The sequence below is a fragment of the Solea senegalensis genome, linkage group LG11, assembly GCF_019176455.1.
Source record: "Solea senegalensis isolate Sse05_10M linkage group LG11, IFAPA_SoseM_1, whole genome shotgun sequence".
NCBI classification, from domain to species: domain Eukaryota; kingdom Metazoa; phylum Chordata; class Actinopteri; order Pleuronectiformes; family Soleidae; genus Solea; species Solea senegalensis.
The window spans coordinates 14813865-14836954 of NC_058031.1; the positions used below are offsets into that span (position 1 = coordinate 14813865).

The window sequence follows — 23090 nt, forward strand, 5'->3', positions numbered from 1 at the left end:
CAAAAGCACATAGTAGAGGTCGAGTTGGCCAGATAATTTTCCAAGAGTCCATCTTTTTTCTGTCAGTACTGGTGGTCCAAGCACGCTGCCGAACCGAGATCTAAGCATATTTACGTGTTAGATGGTTACGTGAATCATGTGATGTATTGGAGGAAGATGGAATGTTAATTAAATGAACTTTGTTTCATTTAGCTTGACACTGTCTTGTATAATTTGAGAGTGTGACGCATTTGGAACAACTTCAGATAAAAATAACACCCAAGCCCAGATTCACTTGACAGAGAAAGACATTTTTCACATTAAAAAAAAGATATTGTGAAAATGAGCACAGATGGGTGTACAAACTCCAGACTGGAGCCCAGATCAAAAGCAGCAGGGGACATGAAGCCCTGCTTCATGAGTGCAATAATTAAATGCCAAGCTATATATATCCTGACGTGAAGCATTCTGCTATTAGCACTGTAAATGATTGTAAGTATTGATTTTTGCTTTGTTTTCCTCAGTGATGAGGGGAGTGAAGGTAACTGTCAACATGTGTGTTCTTTGTTCTGTCCATCTAAACTGATCAGGAATTCAATAAACGAACAAAGACATGACAACTAAACAAGTTAAGTATCTAAAAGAAGAGGTTAATAGTCACACCCTAGTTTTGGCAAGGAAGTTTCTCAATATAGACTCTATTCCAGAGAACTGTTGATTTCATTGCAGTTACACAGAATAATTAACAGACCTTCAAATATTTGTATTTGTATGTTATGTTAAGTATTATCGTAGACACAACATTGGTACTAAACAACAGTGTTTAGTAATATTGTGTATATAATGTATAATATGCATAATGCTGAATGTTTTACGTGTAGAGTTGGGCTGTGCCAACCTGCCACAGTCCTGATAAGCTAAGTCCCCCCATGCTATTGTTAATTTAAGTAAAATCAGTGAGTTTGTTCTCCATATTATTATTATTATTGTTGTTGTTGTTCATAGCGTATTACACTGCGCGTACCTCTCTACTACTCCCCACGCACGTGCGCTGTGTCTGCCTCAAATTCCTGTGCTGCCGCTCAAAGCGGCCGGTCTGTTTGTGCGCATGCGCGGGTGGTTAAGGCTCATCTTCATCACATCCAGCAGTTGTCCCGGTGTTGTACTATCAACTACTGCTGCTGGTTAACGTCTGACCACTGGCACGTCAAGCACGTCGGAGTGACGCTCACGCCGCCGAACCGAGCCCTCAACCGGACCTCACAGGAGTCCCACGCACACGCGGTGAGTGAACGCGTGAACGGCTGACTAACAGTTCTGTCGTTGCGTGTCGAGACAAAGAGACTAGAAGCTGGATGGAGCGGTTTGTTTCACTGAAGAATGAAGAGCTTACTTGTGAATTAGCTCCGCGCTTCCGTCATTAGCCTCATTTGAAGCTTCTCCGCTCCGCTTCCGCTGTCATTAACACGCCCGTTAGTAGCAGAGACCACGCGTGGTTGAAATACCTGACTTCACACGGATGAACCGACCTGGTGTCATTCACTGGACACTGATGCTGCCGCGTTCATAGCCTGGGGACCGGCCGCTACTCTGGTCACGGACGGGCAATGGCACAAGGTGCCTCTCGTCAAAAAAATATATACACGGAAATATGTACACATGTTAAAGCTTGAGTTCGTAATTTGTTTCTGAATTACATGTCGTTTAATGAAACCCTGATTGAGTCCAGGTAGCCATGAATACACACTCACTGGCCTCTCTATCAGGGGGGGCTGGACACCTGATTAAGTGTCCCCCTGTGTGGCTATCTGCTGCTGTAGTTCATCAGGGTACTTTAATTATTTCAATGTTATTTGAGTTACTGTTGCCTTCAAATCACTCTGGCCATTCTCCTCTGACATCAGCCAGACAAAACCGCCATTAACTTGGCATTTGCTGTTTATGAGTGGACTCAGATCAGTTTCACAACGATGGTGCCACACCAAAGTCAATTAAATCACTGTTCTTCCACATTCCACTGCCAGGTTAACTTCAGCAGGTTGTGTTGTGCTTGGCTATTTGCCTAAATGCACCAAGTTGCTGATATGTGATAGGATGATATCGGATTAAATGGTTGGTGAGCGTAGATATGACATGTGTCGTGATGTATCACTAAACATGCCTCTAAAATCTTTTTTTTCCGGTGATGCAAGAGTGAGTGTAACTCGGCAGTGGGCGTGACAGTACAGAACGACTGGTGTATTGCAATAACTGTGAAGTCCCTAATATAGAGTCATGAGTGCCAAGCTGAGAGGAGGAGAGACAACTCTTTTTGTTCTCGACTACATTCTGTCTAAATCAGCTAGAAAGAAAACATTAAAAATGATTGTAATCAAAAGTGAGATACCAGCATGTTTGCCAACATATCAATCCGTTTGGTTCAAATGAAATCATTGGTCATGTTTGTTACACTATGTGTGGGGGCTGCAGAAGTGTTTCAGAAACCCATTAGAGGATAGCTTTTAATGTTAAGTGTGACATTTTGGTGGTCAGTGTGGTCATTGTGTGTCCCTATGGGGATATTTGCATATCCCCATAGTTCTCTATTGTCTTCTTGCATTGATCCTCCCCCAAGCTATTATGTTGCAGTTCTAGTAGCTGAAATTCACCTACCATACCTTTTGAGGTCATGTTGTGTGTCTTAAGTTGTATTGTCTTTATATTGTTTTGTGTTTATTTTCCAGGCAGGGTGGAGTGGGTGGAGACAAGTGTCGGGGGTGATGGGTGACAGAAGGATAGCAGCAAAAGTCTAGAAGATGGTAGTGAGACATGCTACGATGTTTGTCTTGGAGACGTGGCAGAGCTGTATATGCTGAGACCTTCGTTTCTAGTGACCGGGATGGACAGGATTAGAAATGAGCATATTCGAGGGACAGCTCAGGTTGAACAGTTTGGAAATAAAGTGAGATGGGTAAGGTTGAGATGGGTTGGTCTCGTGCAGAGCAGGGATGGTGAAGATATATTGGACAAAGGATGTCGGAAATGAAGCTGCCAGGCAGGAGGAAAAGAGGAGGACCACAGAGAAGGTGTTATGAAGGAGGACAGGAGGACAGTTGGTGTTATAAAATGTGAGACAAGGGATAAGGCAAAATGGAGGCAGTTGATCCACTGACCCCTAAAGGAAAAACTGAAAGTAGAGGTGCGGTTATTTTCATTCTTTTTTATTTACACTCATTTATTTTATTGAATTACCAATCATAAATATTCAATTAAACTTCATGCAGAGGCCCCTCCCAAGCTCCCAAGCTCCTAACTTCCTAACTCTTTGGGCCCCCATGGCCTGTTCCCCATTGTGCTTATTCAGCAATCCAAGTGTAAGGTCAACACAGAGTTGGTGATCTTGAGCCGTGGCTGTGATTTCCAGTCACTCGAGCAGTGCATTTGAGCTTGGTCTAATCTGTCATCTACTGTCTGCACTGAGCTGAATGAGTCTCACATGCTGGCACTTTGAGAGCAAGGGCTCAATGGAACGCTCACATGGCAGCCAGATGTACTGCCTTCAATGCATTCCTATTAAAATAAGTAAATAAATATTAAAAGAAGTACAAATGTTGGTTGTCCTATATGTATGAAACCAGGAGATAATCTGTTAAATGTACTGTTGAGTAAGTGAGTGTGCATTTTCCATTTACGGCAGGGCCCCTGGTGTCATGTTCATTTTCTGTTCTTTGAGCTTTGACCTCTGTGGAGGGCGACTGTTGGAACTTTTACCTCTGTGTGTCACTAAAATATAATATGCAAATAATAGAGCATTTAAATCAATATATACATTTTAGTTTTCAGACCTTGAATGAAATCTAAGGTTGAAATACATTAAATAATTGAAAGCTTCCATTTCATAATTATAAATGTTCTCAACTTACCAGGGCTGTAACTTTTTTTTCCTAGAAATGTACTTTGTGTGAATATTACTATTAATACTTCAAATGGTCTGATGTGCTGCTAGGCAGAATATTTCGAACTCATACATGTTTTAAGGTTCTAGTTTGACCCCCCAAATTTAGAATTTTGTATGAGTGGGGACAACCCTTGTTCTGACTCTTGAACTACAGTTTTTTCTAATCTTGGGCATTGACTCCTCTGCTACGCCATTTCCCCACACTCTCATATCCTGGACTCCTTGAGCATCTACATTGTTATCACACGCTCTTTAATTATTTATGACATTTAGTTGTGAAGGATTTGCCGGAAGATCAAATGCAATGCCTTCTGATGGTCATCAACACTGCTGACCGGTGTGTGTCTTTGCCCTCTACTATTTGGTGGCTGTTCACAGACTTAATGTGGGCAGTAGTTTGAACCGTGCTCTCAGGGAGTTGCAAGCGGTTGTTTAATCTTTGAGCTGCATCAGTGGACAGTTTTGTAGGTTCTGAGTTAATGAAGAGGCGGTGCAGAAAATACCTTTTAACAAACGAGGAATGTTGGTTGAGCCTGGGGTTTAGAGGATGGGACAGCCAATGAGTTACTGGTCATTTTTACTGTATGTGTGTGTGTTTTTGATTAAGATGGAATGCACTAAGTACAACCAGATGTGGGTCAAATGCACACAGCCAACTGCCACCCTTTAATATTTCACAGATAAAACTACAGTCTAACCAAATATGTTTGGTTTCTCTTTGATATAAATTAAATTTGAGCAATGTGCATGCACACACAAGTGTGAAAAGACCACGCGTAGCTACATATTTTTATGTGCATACACATGTGGAGTGCACTCAGGATTAGAGAAGTGTGGCAAAGAAGGATAAACAGTGGGGCGACATCAGTATTGGTTAATGCTGGTGAGGTTTAAGTGGTCATTAGTGTTAAGCTGGCAAACATTATCCAGCCTTTGAGCTGTAGAGTTTAGAGAACTAATTTACATGTTTGTTTTTCAATGAGACTTGAATTGTTATTTAATAAATTTAAGCAAACAGATGCTGAAGGACGTGTCTAAAAGCAATAGTTTGTGAACAAATTGCTAACTAACCCTAACCTTAAACATGTGCGATGGCCTCAGGGGCAGCCGATGGCCAAGTGGAAAGGGAACTGGGCTTGTAACTGGAGGGTTGTTTGTTCAAGTCCTCACCAGGTCAAAAGGTGGGGTAACCCTGAGCATGGTACCCCCCAGGACATCCTAGTAGAGGATGGGGTAAATGCAGACAAGAATTAATAAAGTTCTCCTGCAGAGTCATGTCAGTTCAAATTACTTTGCTTACTCATGGAAGCATTAAAAGACACTCCCACCAACCCAATTTTTCTTCCTGTCTGTATTTTCCCTGTTGTCACAAGTCTCTCATGAGTGGCTGGTTATTCCTGTCTTTCTTATTTACTGTAACAACAATTTGACTGTTTAGACTGACACACGTAGATGCAAAGCCCTTTAATCTCTATGATGGTGTTTCTCCTGCAGTTGAACATATCTAATGGTTGGGAGACTCAGATATCCAAGACGAAAAGTATAAACCACACTCTACAATTTTACAGCATCATTTGCTGTTTTACGGTTTTCAGGTAATGTCAGCTCCTCCGCACACTTTGCTCAAGGGAGCGTTTGTTACTGCAGAATGAATTGCCCCATTGTTAACCCCTTGGGGAATGGTCCTACTTTACTGAAACATACACACTCACATGAACCACAGACGCCAAACAACACAGAGCAGTGAGACCTTGGCGAAAGATGACAACATAAATCCACTCCCTGTGGTGAGGCCTGCTCCCTGTTATACGAGCAGGCCTCACATTGCATATCACATTCCCCCTTTGTCGGTTTTCCATTTTAACTGGTCCAGCTTATGTGGGTTCTTTGGGTCTTGGTGCCACAGTGCCAGGGTGTCACTTGCCCATGAGCATCTAAACTTGACTGAACTCCAATAAGTAGTGTCTTTACATCAACAATGGCAATACGTCTTTGACTTTAATATAATTCTGTGACCATGAAACATTTCTCACCTGTGTCAAATTTAGTAAATGGATTTTTTTATGGCTGTGGGAGGCTAAAGCTGCATCTCAGGCATGGAAATACATGAAAAATAATCCTGTTTGGCTGCCTAGGCTGTAAACTTGGACAGGTTTATGCATTGTCTGTATTGTTGTTTATGTTTCATAAAGAAAATCTTACCTTTTTAGGCAAGGGACTAACCACTGTTTAATGAACGCTGGAGTCACTGGTGTGGAAACCTCCACAAATCTAATAAAAGAACAGCACAGAGGTGCTTGTGTTTGTCCTCAAACTTGTCTTCCTACAGCCCCGAGTAACATGTGCAGAAAACCAAAGCTCAGCCACTTCTATGTTTGCTTGTATTTCAATTTTGTTTCTGTTTGGGGTTTTTTTTGAGGGGGGCTGCGCAACATATGCTGTCGCTGTTGCAAGCATACTATTATGAAAGTGGATTTATGATGGTGTTGCTTTAAGCTGGGAATTGGAATAGCTAAACAGAAAAGGGAAATCTGAATTAGGAAATTGTGTTCTTCTGCTTTTTGAAACATTCGTCCAGTAGTTAGTTAGTTACTATAACGTCAGACGATAATTTTCCTTGTTCCAATATGACGTTTTAAGTAGCGACACAATTACTACACGGATTATTTGCCTTTATCCATGATCAAAATAAAAATGTTCTGTCATTCACATCCCCTTTTGTCTTGACTGCCTTTGTTGTATTTGCTGAAGCTGTCAGGTGAACTATCACTGTGAGTGAGACAAATGCCTATGTGGATGTTTTTTGTGTGTTTGGCCTATTTTCTTGTGAGTTCAGGAAAGTGTTTACCTGAACATGCATGATCAGGTCAATGACATCAGTAGTGGCGCTACCTATTTCATCATGGTTAAGCGGAACAAAGACAGGAACTTGAATGTTCTTTCAACTGTTGCCCTTTTTAATAGGACATTTTTATCTATCACTAGGTTCTACTTTGCATTTTTTGAAAATGCACTGCTTGATATTGTCTAGATTTATCTTATTTGTTTTCTTATAAGTTTGCAAATGAAGAACACCTTAGATGACACCAGTCGACCTGACACGCTGTGTGCAGAAGCCAGGACCTTAACTGTATCAAAATCCAAAGATATTTAGTTTACGATCACATAAGAGAAAAATGTTTCCCAATTAATGAGAGTGTTTGCTACCAAAAACCATGATTAACTTATTGATTATCATTCCTCCACAGTACAATGAGACCATGCTGCTAATGAGGTCAGGACCGGAGGCTTAGTGAGCAGTGAAGTTGTGTACTGATCAGTAGTTTTTGCTTAGCAGAGTTTCAGTGAATAAGTGTGTGACAGTATGCCTGGCTGTGTTTGTCAGACTACTGGATGGTCAAATCACTCTGTGACCACCATGAGAGGTCAACAATTTATGGATGTATCAGAAACAAAATGAATAAAAAACCAACACTGCCTCCATAGACCTAAGTGGTTAAGTTACAGTTGTTACTCTTTTAATTTGGTCCCTCCTTAAGCTGATTGTTAAAATTATCTGATAGTTGAAATAAAAATATTGAGCTCCAGATAAATGGAAGATAAATGTATGTTGTACACAATATTTATGTCACAGTACGATAGTATCACAATATCACGCAGTATAATTTCCGAAATCATATATTGCGATAACAACACTTGAGTGAACACTTGGCACCGTCTAGTGGACTGAAACATCAATTGATTTATTTTCATGCTAATCCACAAAAAGATTGTTTATTTGTAACATCAGTTGAATTATATGCAACAAAAAAAAATCAATACTTGCAGTATCAACCCCAACCCACCCCTAGTGTTTTTTTTCTTTCTGAGATTAGATGTGTTTTTCTATCCAGCATTTGTATTTGAGAGTATGTAAAGTGCTGTATGTATTTTGGCGAGTGTTGAATGTGTCTGTGTTGACTTCTACACGTGTGACTCACCATGTAGTTACTTTAGACTCTTTTCTTCTTCCTCATGTAATGTTCAGGTGCATTACCACTGCCCAGTAATCTGGAATTTGAACATGTGCAACTCTCTAACCTTTTAAACTTAACATAAATCAGTATTCAGAAGTACTGATTATTTATTAATTTAATTTTTCTTAAACTTTATTTGTACTTGAATCTCATTGAGACCCAGGGAGACCTGTTTTGAACAGATATGTAACTACATTTACATACAGACTTACCAACACAGTAATGTATAATTAATTCTGAAACATTTAGTGACAGGTTGATCATGTGATCAAACAGTTTTTTCTTTCATGCAACTACATTAAAGAAATACGTGGTTTGGCTTGATCCATTAGATGACATAATGATTCGGGACTGGGCTTAGTTGAGTTTACTGGTGAATATTTTGTGAAGTGACTTTCTGACTGAGGGGAAAAATCACTCTTTTGTTGCAGAATAAATATACAAATTCAATTTCTGTGGTGGTGCTGTATCTTGAAAAGTCTGTAATTTCCGTTATCCCTTCAGACACACTGAATACGATACAATCCAATATGATAATGCTTAATATTGTCAGAACATGCCTGAAGTTTGAATTGCATCACAGCAGCTTTGTTTGCAAAACAAACAGCACATTATACATCACAATTACCAAAGGAACCACAGACACAAACACACACATATATAACACACATTACAAGATGAACAGAAGATGGTAGTTTCAAAACATGACTGATGGGATTTGGCACCGTGTCTAAGCCAGCTGTTTGGTTGCTAATGGAAAAGTGTGGTATCTGACATTGTCAGAATTATGGAGGAAGTGAAATTCTTCATATGCCCATTGCTCATGCACATTTGTGGGTGTGGTTCTGTCTGTTTGGTTTGTGATGTCATCTGTCTGACTGCTTGTTGGTATGAAGTGCTCCACACGTAGGCTGTTTTTCCACCTCTTTAAAAGAGTGAGTAATACAGAATGAAAAGGACTACCTTTAACTAAATGTTGCTCACCAGACTCACTCCACACTCAATTACCAATTTATCATTAAAATCACAGTTTGTAGTGACTTAGCAGAGTTCATAAGGTTCATAAGAGGACTGATGTCCTACTACTGCCTTCTTTTTGTAGTCTGCTCTTTGAGTGACCCTGTTATGAGTTTAATTTTGGTGAATCATGTCGTTCACATTGTTTTCGGACATTACATCAGTTCCGTGTTAGAGTACCAGATTTTTGGGGAATTGAAACAAATGTATCACTCTTGTCATGGCAATCTGAATCTGCAGCTTTTGTATTGCAATTATTATTCTTAGACCAGTAATTTAATTTGTAGACCTTATGGAGGGAGAGGCCATGTTAGAACAGTGAGGACTATTATTTACTGTTACTATTATTACTACTATTTCTCACAGTTTGAAAGGGCAGCTTCAGTCATCAAGTTATGATGGTTAAGGGAGAAGACTAGTGGGTGAAAGTCATTATTTTTACACAGGTAAAACTAGATGTGACCACTTCTTTCTGTATTTCACAGCAGTATTTTTTTATTTTTTTTTAAAAAACATGTAACTTGTTTTGTTGAACTTCTTAAATAAATGTTTAAACTTTAATTCACCACTAAGGTTATACTCATACATCAGTCTCTATAAGCTACTGCATATTGAATAGTTTACTTTTACGTCACAGAAAATAAATGGCGAGATGGACAGTGAGATGGATTGTGCTTTAGTTCTATATGTTTCATGTGTTTATGTGTATGTTAAAAGTCAGATATTAGTCTAAGACTGTCAGATTGTCTGTCTTAGTCGGACTATAGCCCTAGCTCAATTAAACTGTGCATGTAAACGTACTGCATTATCAGACAAATAAATAGTTTTTCAAAAAGGGTGACCTGAGAGTATGTGCCAATTACCATGGCATCACACTTCTCAGCCTCCCTGGTAAGGTTTACTCCAAGGTACTGGAAAGGAGGGTTCGACCGGTAGTCGATTCAAGAGGAACGATGCGGATTCCGTCCTGGTCGTGGAACAACGGACCAGCTCTCTACTCTTGCAGGGATCCTGGAGGGGGCCTGGAAGTACGCCCATCCGGTCTACATGTGTTTTGTGGACCTGGAGAAGGCGTATGATCGGGTTCCCAGGGAGATGCTGTGGGAGGTGCTGCGGGAGTATGGGGTGAGGGGGGAACTACTTCCATCCAATCCCTATACGCCGAAAGTATGAGCTGTGTCCGTGTTCTCGGCACTAAATCAAAAAAAAAAAAAAAGTTAGCGCAACCAATGCTCCAAGTTATTCTGGAGGCCTTAATGGCCCAAACAGTAGCAATGTTGATGTCAGAGAGCTGCTGACTATAAATAGCTTGGTCGTGTGTTCTAAATGGGAAAAGAGGGCTTTGAGATGGATGCATTCAGTGAAGAATCCCAGGGATTTTTGAGCTGTAATTTTTGAGCTTTTCGTCATAGAAAATCTTAATCATCATCTGCCATCATTATTATTTTTATATCCAGTTTTTAACTTTTATCTGTTTTTGGCTGCCTTTGTCTGTATACTCGTGCGTCAGGGTCATTTCACCATCGGGGTGATGGTACAAGTCTGCACCCAGGGAATAGTACGCATTTACTACCAAAGAAGAAGAGATTGATGCTACAGCTCCCTCAGACACGTCTGGTCCGAGCAGCTCACAGCTGAAAGGCCCGTCGGGCAGGGGAGGGTTCGAGGGTCACCAGGTCAACACTTGGATGACTACTTATGCTGTTGTCAAAATGTTTTTTCTGCTTGTTGAGCGGGGCTTGTATTTCACCTACCGGTGGGGTGGAAGTTCAATTAGTGCATGCGCTGTCCACACACACCCAACATGCTCTTTGCGCACGGTTCCAAAATCTGGGACTGCATACGTGTCATGCACACGTATGTGCACAGAAGTATACCAGGGTCTTAACTGACTGTTAAATGCAAATCAGCATCACACACCAATGTCCTAATCTATCTTTAGTCTGCTCGTTGTCCACTGCTAGTATGTTGGCATGCAGCCTGGAACAGATGTTCTTTCTCACAATCAGTTTAGAAATCATCCCACACGTACATATTTTTCTGTACATATACCTCTTGACTGCCGTCATCCCTCACTCCTTACACTCCTCTTTTCCTTCATATTTCATTGTCATTTGAAGTCTGATAAAATACTAAGAAGGAGGATGGCATGTGTTTATTTATTTTTCTCACCATCTGTTGATTTTAACCTGCTCTCTGCTCTGTTCCCCCCCCACAGGATTTTGAGTCCTGATCCCAGTTCAGCTGGTTCAGTGGTCTCCAATCATCTGAAGCTCAGTTATCCTTCAGTAGTGGCATCCTGTTCTTCTTCAAAACCTTCCACTTGAGCAGACATGCCTCCAGCGTTGGGTGGTCCTGTGGGGTACACCCCACCTGAAGGTGGCTGGGGCTGGGCAGTGGTGGTGGGAGCATTCATCTCCATTGGCTTCTCCTATGCCTTCCCCAAATCCATCACAGTGTTCTTCAAAGACATCGAGATCATCTTCAATGCCACACCCAGTCAGGTGTCCTGGATCTCCTCCATCATGCTCGCCGTCATGTATGCTGGAGGTGAGTGGTGTTTTAAATTAATATTTTGTGTTCCATTACAGAACAACAGTTGTCAGGAAAATAGTGATTTCTTTCAATACTTCCTGTCCAAATCCAATAAATGTAATGTTTTATTTAATGAGTAGCCAACTGGCTGATAAGATGATAACATGTTAAATAATCAATAGTTCATTAGCTACACAAGGATTAAAGTTCTCCATAACTACACTCCATTTCCATCAGCTCAAATCCAGAGGGGCCATGTGTGATTACAATGTTAAAAAAATAAACAAATAAATGAATATACATATATGTATATGTATATGTATATGGCTCATGGCAGATAATGCTGCGTGCAGGTCTGAACGGCCGTAATACATCCTGAATCACAGAAACTCTGAACAGAGTTCACTTTTGTTTTGAGGACACATTTGTCCAGATTCTTGAGCTGCATGAACGGGTCTGTCCTCGGGACACATCAGAGACCACCTCTTCAGCTAACGTTGTCCGACAGTGGTAATCAGCACTCACACACACCTTCACGCACGTCACGCAACAGGCTGACAACGGACGCCTCTGTGCAATCAAACTCAATAAAAGCATAATTTTGTCCTTGTCAATGAAGTCAGTGTGTATTTCAATAAAGGACATGGACACATCCAGGATGTATTTTAATCCCAGTTATGAACAGCTGTACTTAAAGTAATATGGAAAATGATTGGGTCACTGAGGGCAGATGTTAATACCAGGTTCTTGGTTTTCCCATCTAATAGCTGTTTAGTCTGTTTTTACTGTATGTAAATGGGGGACATGTAGGCTTTCAATCAGTTTGAAGTGTTTGAGTTGGAGCTAATTAGATTGGATCAAGTGTTTAATTTGTAATAGTGACATTAATCCAGTGTGGCCTGCCGGAAATGATCATTAGAAGAAGGAATTTTAAGCATAAGCATTACCAGCTTGTTGTTGTTATCTTAGAAGTTAGGATCATCTGGTCATTAGGATGGAAAATCAAATAAAAAATGGAATGTGCTTACATTAATTCATATCTGTGCTGAATGTTGGGGCAAGAGTGAGCTGTAAGGACTGAACATGGGCCATAATTAGTGCATTTGTGACAGTGAACAGTGCAAATGTGTGGCAATTGTACATTGATTCTCACTGGCTATTGTTGAATAATACAAATTCCTCCTGGTCTAATTCTGTGGTCAGTTTGTATGAGCTTTATTTGATTGGGCAGTTGTGAAACAAAGCAACAACAAGGCAGTAAAGTTCTGCCAGATGATCAACTTTTGCACCAAGGTGTTAAAGTACAGAATCAAAGCTGTTTTAAACAATAGGTTGTAAATTGGGCAAGATGATTTGTTTGTGACTCAACAAAGATTAGCCCAACTTGGAAAGGACAGGCTGAATTACAATACAAGTGGATCGTCTGTGGGGAAATCCCCTCTGATAAATCTTAGCAACACCTCAGCCATAGTATCATCTTAAAACACAGATCTAAGTGTCTTGCGAAGAGACAGGATCCCATCTAGAAACAGAAGAAACAATTATTCTACATTTATCAAAACCCATTTATTTAATACATGTTAAGATGCCAGTGTAATGAAAAAGTAGTGAGTAAATGTTATCATATCACGTCTCAAACTCCTCCAAACTTCTAAGACTTGGACCCTACAAGAGCTTTGAAGGTGTCCTGTGGTATTCCGCACCAAGGTGTTTGCAACAGATCTCTTTGAAAGCTGTTGGCAAGAGCCAGAGTTGATCAGATCTGTCATTTCACAATTTTCCCGAACACCGTTTTGTTACCTCATTGTTTGCGTGTACTTGAACTACTGGCCAGGAGCAAACTTAACTTATTTACTTTCATATGGCTACAAGGTTGTAGTCAGAAAAATTCCCATTACAATTTATTAAAGGCCAAGGTTGTGTCACTTCCTGAAAATTGCTTTTTTGATCCAACCAAAAATATTTTATCACCAAAGTAAAACAGCAAAATTGGATTTTAGAATCAGAATCTTATAAATTATATGTATTATAACTCTTACTAACATCTCTTACTGAACATCCAGATGGCCGATGTCCCCATGCTTTCTCTATTACGCAACTTACCCGTGTGGCAAGGGAGGATGCTAGCGAAAGGTCATGTGATCACTTAGGCCAACTAGTGGTCATGTGACACTGAATCCTGCTCATCGCTGCAGCAAGGAGGGAATGTGTGGAGTTTCAGTGCCTGTTTAATCGTTTTTGTGAATTTAGTTAAATACTTATATAATAATGTCAGTTTGCTTTTTCTTTAAAACAACCATCCCAATATTATTAATTAATGGTATATCTTGCCCACTTTTACTCTTTACACACTATCTCTCTCCCTGCACTTGCTCAGTCTTCTCCCAATCTCTCCCAGTCATGCACTGCTAAAACAATTCTGCTTAAAAACAGCCGGAGACGATATGGGACATGGATACATTTGAGTACTTACAGTCAAGATTATTCTTCTAAAGTTGCCGGAGATGAATTGTGCAAAGGACTAAAACCCATTCACTTAACAGTTGGCAGATGATAAGTCAGAAGATGATAAGCCTTGTCAAAATTGTCATTATTTATTATATTACTGAATTTAAAGAAAATAACTGTTTGCTAAAACTGCAAAGCAAAGCTCCTGCAAACAGGTTAGAGTATGAGAGAAAATGCTGCTGGAGTATACACACCAATGGCATAAATGATAGTATTGCTTGATGGATAAAGGATGCAGCATACAAATAATTCATCATTATCAATAATAATCCATTATTTTCTTCATTACACATTCAGTCCTGTGCTGCTTTAATTAGATGTTTGGCTGTGCTGTAAATTTTAGCATTTCTTGCTCTTAGTGACCCATTTTGCTTGCACTGCTACAAAGGCCTTTCTATTTACTTGCCTTGGCAGGATTTAAGAAAGAAAGAGACTGAGGCCAGTTTCAGGTTAGGTTACAGATCAGGTTTGTCTCTGTTTTTCAAGACACAAAGCAAGTTCTCTTTACCCAACTACTCCTTGAGTATTTATCTAGAAGACCTTACCGTTAAAACACCATCATTGCATGTTTGTGTGTCTGTTGTTTGTCTTTGTGTCCTCACTTTGAATTGAAATCAATGGAGTCTGTTCCTTCCACTTACTAATTAATTCACTCCAGAGCTGCGTGCCAGTTGGCGCTTGTATTCAGTCAGTTTTAAAAGGTATGTAAGAGAGGGAACTGCTGAGGGAGGCACAGAGGGGGGAGGGGTTAAGTTTCATAACAGGAGCCAGATGTTGTAGCTCTTTCTTTCTTTGTCATAATATGTTTTTGTACTTGTTTGTCACAGTGTGTTCTCAAGGATTATGCTAGCTTGGAGTGTAGTACAAGAGAGAGTGGAGGAAGTAAACTACCATATTACTTCCTGTTTACTTCCTGAGTCAGCACAACCTGTAACACGTAATTATTGTAGTTCAGTGACGCCTGTGAAAGCTGACTAATACTGGGATCCAGTGTAGACTGAATACACACACACATAATGGAAGACAAAATATGTGAGGTGAAAGTTTGTCTTTTACTTTTTCAAGTCTTTTACTTGAAAGCTAAAGAAGGGGTGGTGGGGGGAGTGCAGGCTAGGGTTTGGAGATAGGGGGAAAAAACTGACGGTGTTTAGAAATGACACAAGGGAACTGTATCATGGTACTTATATAAGAATGTAGAGGGTCTGGTATCTAGTGTTTTTCTAGTGTAATGTAGTAAAACATGGATTTGACAAAAATGTAATTAATTTAACATCACAGCCTCTTAATTATGGGCATATTTTTGCCCATAGTTAAAAAAGACTGAGACTTAAGAGCAGGAACCACTGTAATATGTGTAACTCACCGTAGCTCCTAGCTTAATCCTAATTGTGTTTTGCAAACATAAATGGTATTTGATGTTGTTGTGTGTGTGTGTAGTGCTGTTCAGCCTTGCTGAGTGGAAGCATCATTGATAGACTTTTCTTTGTCCTCTCTTGTGTGTGGGATTAAAAAGAGCCCGTGTCTGGAGAAAGACCGTGTGTGAGTGTGCATGCATGTGATTTGGACATATGCATTCACTCCAGCTTATAGTAAGACATTGATATGATGATGTGTGGGATGTGTCGATGAGTATCAAAGGGGTTTTCAAGTGTACAATCGATGCATTGCATCAAACAAGAAGAGAAAAACAGGCTCTCCACACCTGGTGTGTGCATTTAGACACTGACTATAAAGCTCTTTCCTGTTTGTGTCTTGACCGTGACCTTTTTGACCTCTCTGTCTTTTAAAGTAATGGGCTCAACACACAAAACATTAATAAAACATCCAGTAACCCTATGTTCAATGTGTGAAGGATTGTTTTGTGAGGCATTCTCAGTCACTGTGCAGCCCAAATGACCTGATAGTCATAAGAGGGTTAAAAATGTATTAGCTGATATCTTTTTGAAAAGTGTTAATTGTAAATTAAACATTTTCATCAAAGCCTTTCTGCATGGAGTTTGCATGTAGCCACGCCCACCCTGTAGTTTGTGTCACATGTGTTAACCAGTGTAAATGCAGCCTTGCATCCCATATTTAGACCATTTTAGTTCATGATAGACTGTTTCACTTGTGGCGCCTCTGTCGGTGTAAAGCTGAGCACCAGTTTCACTGTGGGGAAAAGAAGCAAATGATAAGAGGGACAATGATTTGTTTATATAATGTCTCTGAGGACAAGACTCACTGCTCTCTTTGTCCGTTGCCACACAGGAGGAAACGCTGTCACTGCTGATTTGGTTATGTGAGCTTCACTGTTGAGTGGATGCATTTCTGTTCCTGCCCTTGATTTGGTTTTAGTTTTTGTTCATAGTCCGTATGCTTCCATACACAGATAAGTCGAGCTACAGTTGTAGCCTAACATATCCCACAATTTATTACACGACAGAGACCAATGTCTAAACAAATGGCCAGGAGTTTTTAAAAAAGCTTTATTGAAGTGAACATTCAAGTATGGAAAATAACCACTTAAACAATAACACTCAAAAACAGATAAAAGATCCTACTTTTGAAACAAATGGTGCATATAAGGGGATGCTTGAAATAATAATAACAAATAAGATATAATGTAAGGTACAACTATTTGTTTATAAATATTGACACACTTACTGTGAAATAATAAACGAATGAATTCCAGTCTTGGTTTAATCTCTAAAAGTAAATAGAAAAATAAAAACACACAAAAGTTGGGGCTGATAAAGAAGTTGTCCTTGAAGGTAAGGTGAAGGAGGGATTGAGCTTTATATACTTTGTCAGCTGCAGCCCAGGTACGATGCAGACACTCTCGGAGCCTACCTCGAACATGGCAGCCCACCAACACTGTAGTTGTGCATTCAGAGCATGACCCGTGCTCTGCCAAGTTTCAAGTGCAAAGCCACCATATTCTGTGTGAAAGGTCCAGGCTGCTGCTGAGGAAATGGATTCTGGTTGAGAGAAACCAGGTAGTAGACATTAGAATATGTTTTTTTTTTTGTTTGTTATTATTGTTATACAAATAAAAATGTGAGTAAATTATCCTGCGCTCATTGATGATGAGGTTGAACAATTGATAGATTTCAAATTGATTAAATAATAATTAATTATATATAATATATATAATTAAACCGTGACTCAATTTTTCCTTCCATTTTATTTTAGAAACAACATATTCTTTAGTTCTCTTCCTTGGCAGTAGAGTGTAGTAGTCATGCCTCAAAGATACATCATGATTTAAATGTATTGCACAATATTATCTGAAGCTCACAAGTTAAAATCATACTGTCATGAAGGGACAATTTATTATTGGACTTTTGTATTGGATTTGGCAGAGATAAGGTGTAGCTTTGTGGACCTATAAATTACCAGCTGATAATACAGTATATATTCAGTGCTTAACACATTTATTAGACCACCTGTCATTAAAAAGAATGACAGGTGAGAAAACATAAATATTTATATACATATATATATATATATATATACACACACACACTGTATAAAGGTCCAGAATTGAATGCATATATTGATCATCATCATCATCTTTGCTGAAGCAGACAGACTTGTTCATCTTAAAAACAGAAGAGCAGCACATTCTCAATTTTGACCTTGAAAAATCATTGAACCTATGAAATGATTATCGGCTAATAAGTCATCGTACCAGAGGACAGACCTTGTCTGTGTGTGTGTGTGTGTGTGTGTGTGACTTGGTGCTGTTCACTGAGCTACTGTACAGATTCTACAGGCATTGACTTTGTTTTCACATCTAGCAGAGTAGCAGAGTCGGCCTGTGTTCATGTGAGGATTCATTCATAGAGAGTCTGGCACAAAGCTGAGACACGTGGCCTTTGTCGCTCCTCCTCCTCCTTCTCCTCCTTCTCCCTCCTCTCTTTTCATATTTCACTGTGATGGTGTATTTGTGCATACTGAAACTTTCTCTCATTGAATTTTTATTTAACATAAAAGAAAGAAAATGCAGATTAGCATTTATCTAAGCCAAAAGCTGCAATCATCTCCTCTCCACTCCTCTCCACTCCTCTCCTCCCCTCTCTCTCTTCCCTCCATTTTCTCTGTAACCACCTTGAACCAGTGCAGTTACACAATCTTCGTCCTACTTTTACTTTATGTCATCATAGCACCATCTGCTGGTGAGCAAGTAAAGTTGAAAAAAAATGTAATAATACATGAACAAATCATTAAAACTGTGGCTTGTGCTTTTCTCTTTTTGTTTTTCTGTGAAGCATAATTCGTTAATTCTCCAGAACAATTTTCAGTGTTTGGTGACATAACGAAGAGCAATTTTAATATTTGACATTTTTGTGTTAAATTCCACATCAAATGACTAAAAGCAAATTTGTATTATTTCTCATTATTCTGCACAAATTGCAATAAGATTCATCTCTACCTCACTGCTGTGGTCTTGGTCACTAATTCATCAGTTCTCCTTCGTCCCAGGCCCGATCAGCAGTATCCTTGTGAACAGATTTGGCAGTCGTCCAATCATCCTCGTCGGTGGTTGTCTGGCGGGGTCAGGACTGGTCGCGGCCTCCTTCTGCCACACAGTGGAGCAGCTCTACTTCTTCATAGGAGTAGTGGGAGGTTAGTGCTTTGGCCTCATCCATTACAACCGTATGATTTTGCCTTGGTTAAATGTTAACCTCTCTTTGTCTTGCTCCAGGTTTGGGACTTGCATTCAACTTGAATCCAGCCCTCACTATGATCGGTAAATACTTTTACAAGCGTAGGCCCATCGCTAATGGCATCGCCATGGCAGGCAGCCCGGTGTTTCTGTCCACCCTGGCTCCTCTCAACTCCTGGCTCTATGATGAGTTTGGGTGGAGAGGCAGCTTCCTCATACTGGGCGGACTCCTGCTTAACTGCTGTGTGGCTGGCTCCCTAATGCGCCCCATCGGACCCAAACCTCAGCCCGCAAAGCCCGACGCGGAGGCTGGGGAGACCAAAGCAGTGGACGCAGTACAGCCACAGCAAAAGAAGACGGTCCTGCAGACCATCAACTCCTTCATTGACCTGACACTGTTCAAACATCGCGGTTTCCTGCTGTACCTGTTGGGAAATGTGATTATGTTCTTCGGCCTCTTTGCTCCACTTGTCTTCCTTTCGAACTTTGCTAAGAGTAAAGACATCAGCAAAGACAAGGCGGCTTTCCTTCTGTCAGTTCTAGCCTTTGTTGACATGTTTGCCCGGCCCTCCATGGGCCTGCTTGCTAACACCAAGTGGGTCCGGCCCAGGATACAGTACTTCTTTGCTGCTGCCGTCCTTTACAACGGCGTGTGTCACGTGATGGCACCGGTGACAAAGGACTACACTGGATTTGTGGTGTACGCCATCTTCTTTGGTTTTGCCTTCGGGTGGCTGAGTTCAGTGTTGTTTGAGACACTGATGGACCTGGTGGGGGCTCAGAGGTTTTCTTCAGCTGTAGGTCTTGTCACTATAGTGGAGTGTGCACCAGTGCTGTTGGGCCCACCGCTAACAGGTAAGACATCCAGCCTGCTTTTGTGTTGTTTGTGTTTAGTTATGATTACATCTTCTGGGGATATACTGTATGTTATGGGTCAATTTCAGGTTTGATTTCATGTTTTCTAACCAATTGTTGACCTCGCGAGTGCTTTCTCTAGTTTGGATTTTAGAAAATACGAATCATTTTCCATTTTCACTCCTACACTCCTGAGAATTCGCCTAATGGGACTAATTAAATACTTTTTTATGCTGTTGCTCCTTCTCATCTAATCCTGTGTGTTTCACATAAACATTAGGACTGACAATATATTTAGTTATCGGTTAACCTGCTGATAAAATATGACAACTTTGTGAATTGAATCATTTACTGGAACTTGTTTTGACATTTAAGATTTTAGGCAGTGAACAACATACTGTTCCACCCCATGAATAAGTTATTAGTCAACTAAGCATAAACTATTTTGTAAGTCAAATATGTTCTACTTCTTCATATCGATAAACTCATTATCTTAGGTTGAATTAGAACGGTGTACATGAACAAGCAATTTTAAAACACCACTCGGCTGCCGGGAACTCATGCAATTCATGGCATTTTTATGTTTCATACACCAAATGATTTATTGCGAACACTATTCCCTAGGTAATTGATTGTCAGTATTTAGTTCTGTGTGGCGAGAAAGTGCTTCCCATAAAATCTCACATAAAATGTTCTTGGTGGTTTCGGTGGGTGGCTCATAGAAATAAAAGCCACTTTAAATGGGTTTAGTTGTTGTAGTTTACATGGGATTTCCTCTAATGTCTCACAAGTTAATTTTTCTGAGACTCCATCAAAAAGGTTCATATATTAATCCAAAAAGAGGTTATTACTTTTACCTTATTTTTCTGTCTGACTGAACGAGACCTAAGCTCAAGCTGTTCATATATTGATTTGGACTGTAATTTGAACTCAGTGTTCTCTCTTTGTCTCTCTCTGACCTGCAGGTGCGTTCTATAACGATTACAAAACCTATGAGTACACCTACTTAACCTGTGGCATCATCCTCATCATCGCAAGTGTGTTCCTCTTTGTGGGAATGGGCATCAACTACCGCATGTTGGATCGAGAGAGGAAAGAGGAGGAGAGGAGAGCAAGAGAGGAGCCAAAGGAGGAGTGCGCCGCCATGTTGGCCCCTTCCTCTCCGTCAAAGTCAAACGAGGGTGCGAGTGAGGAAACCGATGCCGTGGTCCGAGTGGAGGACGTGGCAAAGATGGACGAGGACACGGTGTAGAACAAAAAATAAAGACAACAAAACAGAGAAGAATACACACTTTGCATTTCATACGTCACTGAAACACACACAATTGGCAGTTGCTCATTTCAGTGAAGCCACATTCTTTATAGAGTGACATTTAAACACAACCCTGAAGCCATAGAAACAGTTTTAACTCACTTTAAAAAAAAACAACTGCAACCTGTTTCCATGATGTGATGCTTAGCCGCGTTAGTACCTTTTGTTTTGGCCTTTGACGTGCCTTTGCTAAAACTCAAGTCCTTCATAAGCATACTGTATAAATGCCACACAGACACAATGGCTGTAAGATGATAATCCGTTAAAATGATGGAGACTTGCACACGGGCTTCCTGAAAATCCCTTGGGCTTCGACTCGAACATGATCTGAGGCTCAAACCGGCAAAGGACACGTGTTAATACTGTACATTTCCCCCACTAACACATTTATTTCACTCCTTAAGGGCTGGACATGAATCAAAATGACACATGGTACTCAATGTGTCGTTGTCAGACGCACAAAAGTTCACTGCTGCGGGTAAAACTGTACTGTTATTACTACACAGAAAAGTCATTTTGATGAAATGTTTAAACCTTTTCTCAACAATATTGGGCACAAAAATGGGGAAGCTTTTTAAAAAAATATAAAATAAAATGAAAAAAAGAGTAACAAGGTCGTAGGAGAAGTTTGTTGCGATGTTGAATTGAAGGCACTGGTAACGCTGTTGCTTTTTACGTGCATACATGTGCGTAGTTCTGTTTCGTACACCCTCCAGTCAGAGCAGTTCTTCACAGATTTGTATTCATACTGATGACACGCGGTGGTTCATACCAGGATGATGACGTGACTCTGTATTAAATGACACCACAGGCTGGTTTGTTTGTAGAGATGGGGGGGTGAGAGGGTGAACTGGGCTTGTGTGAGTGTGTGTTTGACTTTTCCTAGCTGTGGTGCCAAAATTTGGGCGGGGCGGGGTGGGGGGGTGGGAGGAGAGTTGACACAATTCTTTTTTTTACATTATTCTGGATTGTAGGACTCACAGCACCATAGTGTTTTTTGTTTTTTTTGGTGTAACACTTTGTAGAATACAATTATATCAAAAAAATACTTTTGTGTGTTTCTTACAAAAATCTATTTTAGCTCAATGTATGATGACAATCTGACAACAAGTAATCTTTTTAATGGATTAGGGTGTATTTTTAGGGAAGTGTGTGTGTGTGTGAGAGCGAGAGAGAGATTCAGACGCTGCATTATTGGTATGTCCTGTAGTTTTTGTCTCTAAAATACACAACGTGTCATATCAGATCCACACTGTTGGTTGTTATTTCACTGATCACTTGTTGGTTTTATCGCTAACATGAAGCGCTGACATTGGTGTGAGCAGTGGGAGTAGTCTGAACTAACTTTTTCACGTTTTTTTTATTATGGGAAAATGAAGAAACATTTTTTTTCAACAATTCTCTCTTTAGCATAAATGTTTTATACTCACATTTTTGTTCTAAATGTTTAAAAAAACGCCCTGGAAATATCTGCAGTTAAAATGAAAACACATTTGAATGAAGGCTCATTGTTTTTACTTTATTTTATTTTCTGTGATTTTTCAGTAGTTTTCTGCAACACATTTGCATGCATTGAACTTGACGTACTTGATTTCTGTCATCTGAAATCACTACCTCACGTGCTGCTACTGTGTACGATAAACACGTGGGTGTTTAAACACTATGGGGAGCACAAGCTGTAAATCGAGATTCCAAACAATATATCTTTGCTGTTCATTCGCTCCGCAGTAATTGCCATTGTGGGATTGAAGTAGACGGTATTTCATCTGAGAGAACACAGCAGCTTATTTTCAGTCGATCCCACGCGCCTTCCTGCTGCTAGAAGTAGTATTTATCTGCAGTGGAAAATTCAGCACCAACAAATACCCCTCAAATAACAAGTGACCCCTCTGCAATTCACATATCAAACTTCCGTGTCAGGATTTAGGAATAACTTGGGGACAAAGACGGAGACATGGACTGACACAATTCAAGTGTTGTTCTTGATTTGTTGACAATTAAAAAAAAAAAAAAAATAGAATACAACCAACATTATCTTTTTATACTCTGAAGGCAACTGTGATCAAATAAATACAATTTTGTAGTGGAGCTTTATTTTTTTTCTTTTGTTTATTTTAACCTCCTGATGTGTGATCAGTTTCTGCAATATTTGTCCTCACAGAGAGGCTTTTTTTCCTGTGGGAATGTAAAGTAGCAATGAAAACCGTGTTGGTTTTTTTGTTTTTGTTTTACAAAAAAAAAAGAAAAAAAGAAGCTGTTCTGGTTATTTTGCCACAACCAACT

The 23090-nt window shown here is 40.0% G+C and overlaps 1 protein-coding gene across 1 annotated transcript; it reads left to right on the forward strand.

Moving 5' to 3' along the window:
- The first annotated feature begins 1079 nt into the window (after window positions 1–1079).
- On the forward strand, window positions 1080–21091 carry LOC122777615 (monocarboxylate transporter 1-like). The gene is made up of 5 exons (XM_044038945.1): window positions 1080–1263; window positions 11168–11499; window positions 18457–18600; window positions 18680–19495; window positions 20461–21091. Exons 2-5 carry the CDS (start codon window positions 11283–11285, stop codon window positions 20745–20747), a joined length of 1464 nt encoding a protein of 487 aa, XP_043894880.1. The 5' UTR covers window positions 1080–1263; window positions 11168–11282; the 3' UTR covers window positions 20748–21091.
- Window positions 21092–23090: the final 1999 nt, after the last annotated feature.